Genomic DNA, 2500 nt, shown 5'->3' with positions numbered 1-2500 from the left:
TATATATATATACATACATACATATACATATATATATATATATATATATACACACACATATATATATATATACATATATATATATACACATATACATATATATACACATATATATATATATATATATATATATACACACACACACACACACACACACACACACACACACACATACACATGCACACGCAGCTCACTGCTGGACTTGGTGGCTGCAGTTGGATCCGGTGTAGCTGACGATGAGCTGAAGCTTCTCGCTAGCGTAGTCCACAAACTGTCTCTTGAAGGCTCTCTCCTTGGCCCTGGTAGTCCAGGTGAGCCGCTCGTAGATGTAGAGGAGTCCGTACAGACCCACTGACAGGGCGATCAGACGCCAGCCCACTGCTTTCCAGACCTGCACAAACCAATGAAGCTCGAGGTCTGGCTTATGGTACACTTCTACCTCTGATATCTAAATATACAGTGAAGCTGATCCAGCGGTTGGATGAAGGGATGTCCTGGTGTATAACAAATATTATAGGGTAATGACTTGAAAACAACCAAGCATGGAGCAATAGGTCAATATTTAGTCTTCATAATAAATGTCATAAGACGTGCATCATAAAATTCAAATGTATACAGTAAACTGAATATGAGAGAAAAAAAAAAAACACCCTTAAACTCAAGATCCACCTTCTAGCCTTTACCAGCACTTTGTTCTCTTTTACACAGGCCTTCAGTCAGTGTGTGTGTGTGTGTGTGTGTGTGTGTGTGTGTGTGTCCTTACCACGCCGCCCACCACAAGGACACCCATGGAAGTACGGGAGGTAAGGGAGGCGAGACCAGTCACCATGGAGACCATCAGCTCCTCTTGGGTCACGGAGCTTTGTGGGAATGGAGGCATGCTGGTGCTGACTGGAGTCAGGGCCATCGGACGAGGGACCTGCAGGGAGAACAGACCTCTACTGACAGTCCTGATCCAGCACAATGCTACTATGAATAAAGAAGATATCAGGTGAAATATAATATAGCTAATGATATAAAGCAGAACCTTTGGCTACTTCAAAGAACAGAACAAAGGATACACAGGCAGAGAAAGAGAGAACGATATGATATGTCTAAGATTCCCAAAGTAAACAGGAACACATTGTGAACAGTTTAAATGCTTTTGGTTCACTATGCTATATACATTAGTGAATTAATGAACAAGTGGCATTGAACAAACCAAACCTCATGGAAAATACTATACAAAAATGCTATTGCATAAGGGGATTTAGAATCCATTATGAATGCCATCTGCCAAAAATACTGTGAATCTGCACTCCAGAAGCTTCACTCACTCGGTCCAACTAGAACATCCAGGTACTGATCTGGGAGAGGTGGTACCTGGTCGTTGTAGCCCATTAGGGCCCGTCGGGTGTTCTTGGGCCCAAGGAAGCGATTGACTAGCATGGTCCAGCCCAAAGAGAAGTGGAAGCTGATGTCCTCCTGGAAGTCACTGCAAAGCTTGTCACAGGCCAAGTCGTAACTGAGGCTGAAGCACTGACGAGGAACCAGCTTGTCCACCTGCTCTCTGACCAGGTTGGGCAGCAGAGGCTTCAGACCCTCTACACACACACACACACACACACACACAATAAATTGGAGCCTTTCCTGGAGACAGGGGGATGTCTCAGGGGAAGGAGTCATACCGATCATGTCGGTTTGTGTGGCCTGCAGGGAGCTGGTGATCGAGGTGGAGCATCTCTCTGACATGTTCTTGCCCAGACCCTCCTCGATGTGCCGATGGAGCTCCTAGAACAAAACCACAACGACACAGGATGTCCATCACAGACTAGATTCAATGAAATGTTTATCGGGTGAGTCAAAGGTAAAATATTGAGACATTTTAATTACTTATATAAATCTCATGACAAATGTGCTCTTGTAAACAATTGAATGAAGCATATTGATCGTAGCGGGATGAATGTTGATGACACTGAAAAACAAGCCCGTCTGTGTTTCAAGACGAGTCGGATGGGAGGCAGAATTTTTAGGCTTCAAAAAAAGAATCCTAAGTCACCGACATGAACAAGAAATACACTGTAGAGAATGTGTCCAGGTGATTTTAAGCCTTACAGGACGCTCTCGAGCACAGTGAGCCATGCTGAGCGTGAGATAGGGCTGACTGTGCTCCCACCTGGCTCGTCTGGAAACACAAACAGGCTTGTCATCAACATTCATCTCTCTACAATCAATGTGCTTCATTCAAACGTTTACAAGAAAACAACGGTCTTCCTTGATCTAGAATCTTAATTTTGCGCTAAAGTTGTACAAAGTTGATGCATTTAACTTCCAAATGTGGGCGACAAAATGTTCTTTCTAAATGCTTGACGTTCAATGGAAACATGCTAAATAATTGTGAACTCAATTGTGACAAAAAATGATGATTTAGTTTGATAATGGAGCAGCTCTGAGCTTTGATGCAGATGGTGGAGACCACACTGGGGAATAAGATGAACTTGAAACATTAGTGAAACAGACG

At 43.2% G+C, this 2500-nt stretch overlaps 1 protein-coding gene across 1 annotated transcript in view; it reads right to left on the bottom strand.

The window, feature by feature from the left end:
• Window positions 1–2199, bottom strand: part of LOC117733539 (mitofusin-2-like) — a 4145-nt gene extending 1946 nt beyond the window's left edge. The window contains exons 1-5 of the mRNA XM_034537279.1: window positions 2095–2199; window positions 1668–1770; window positions 1363–1583; window positions 764–919; window positions 195–391 (exon numbers count right to left, since the gene is read on the bottom strand). Coding sequence (XP_034393170.1) covers window positions 195–391; window positions 764–919; window positions 1363–1583; window positions 1668–1770; window positions 2095–2199 — 782 coding nt within the window. The remainder of the gene's footprint in view (window positions 1–194; window positions 392–763; window positions 920–1362; window positions 1584–1667; window positions 1771–2094) is intronic.
• Between the last annotated feature and the right edge of the window lie 301 nt (window positions 2200–2500).

This window comes from Cyclopterus lumpus, chromosome 7, assembly GCF_009769545.1.
Source record: "Cyclopterus lumpus isolate fCycLum1 chromosome 7, fCycLum1.pri, whole genome shotgun sequence".
NCBI classification, from domain to species: Eukaryota; Metazoa; Chordata; class Actinopteri; order Perciformes; family Cyclopteridae; genus Cyclopterus; species Cyclopterus lumpus.
This window is presented reverse-complemented; position numbering and strand designations above follow the sequence as displayed.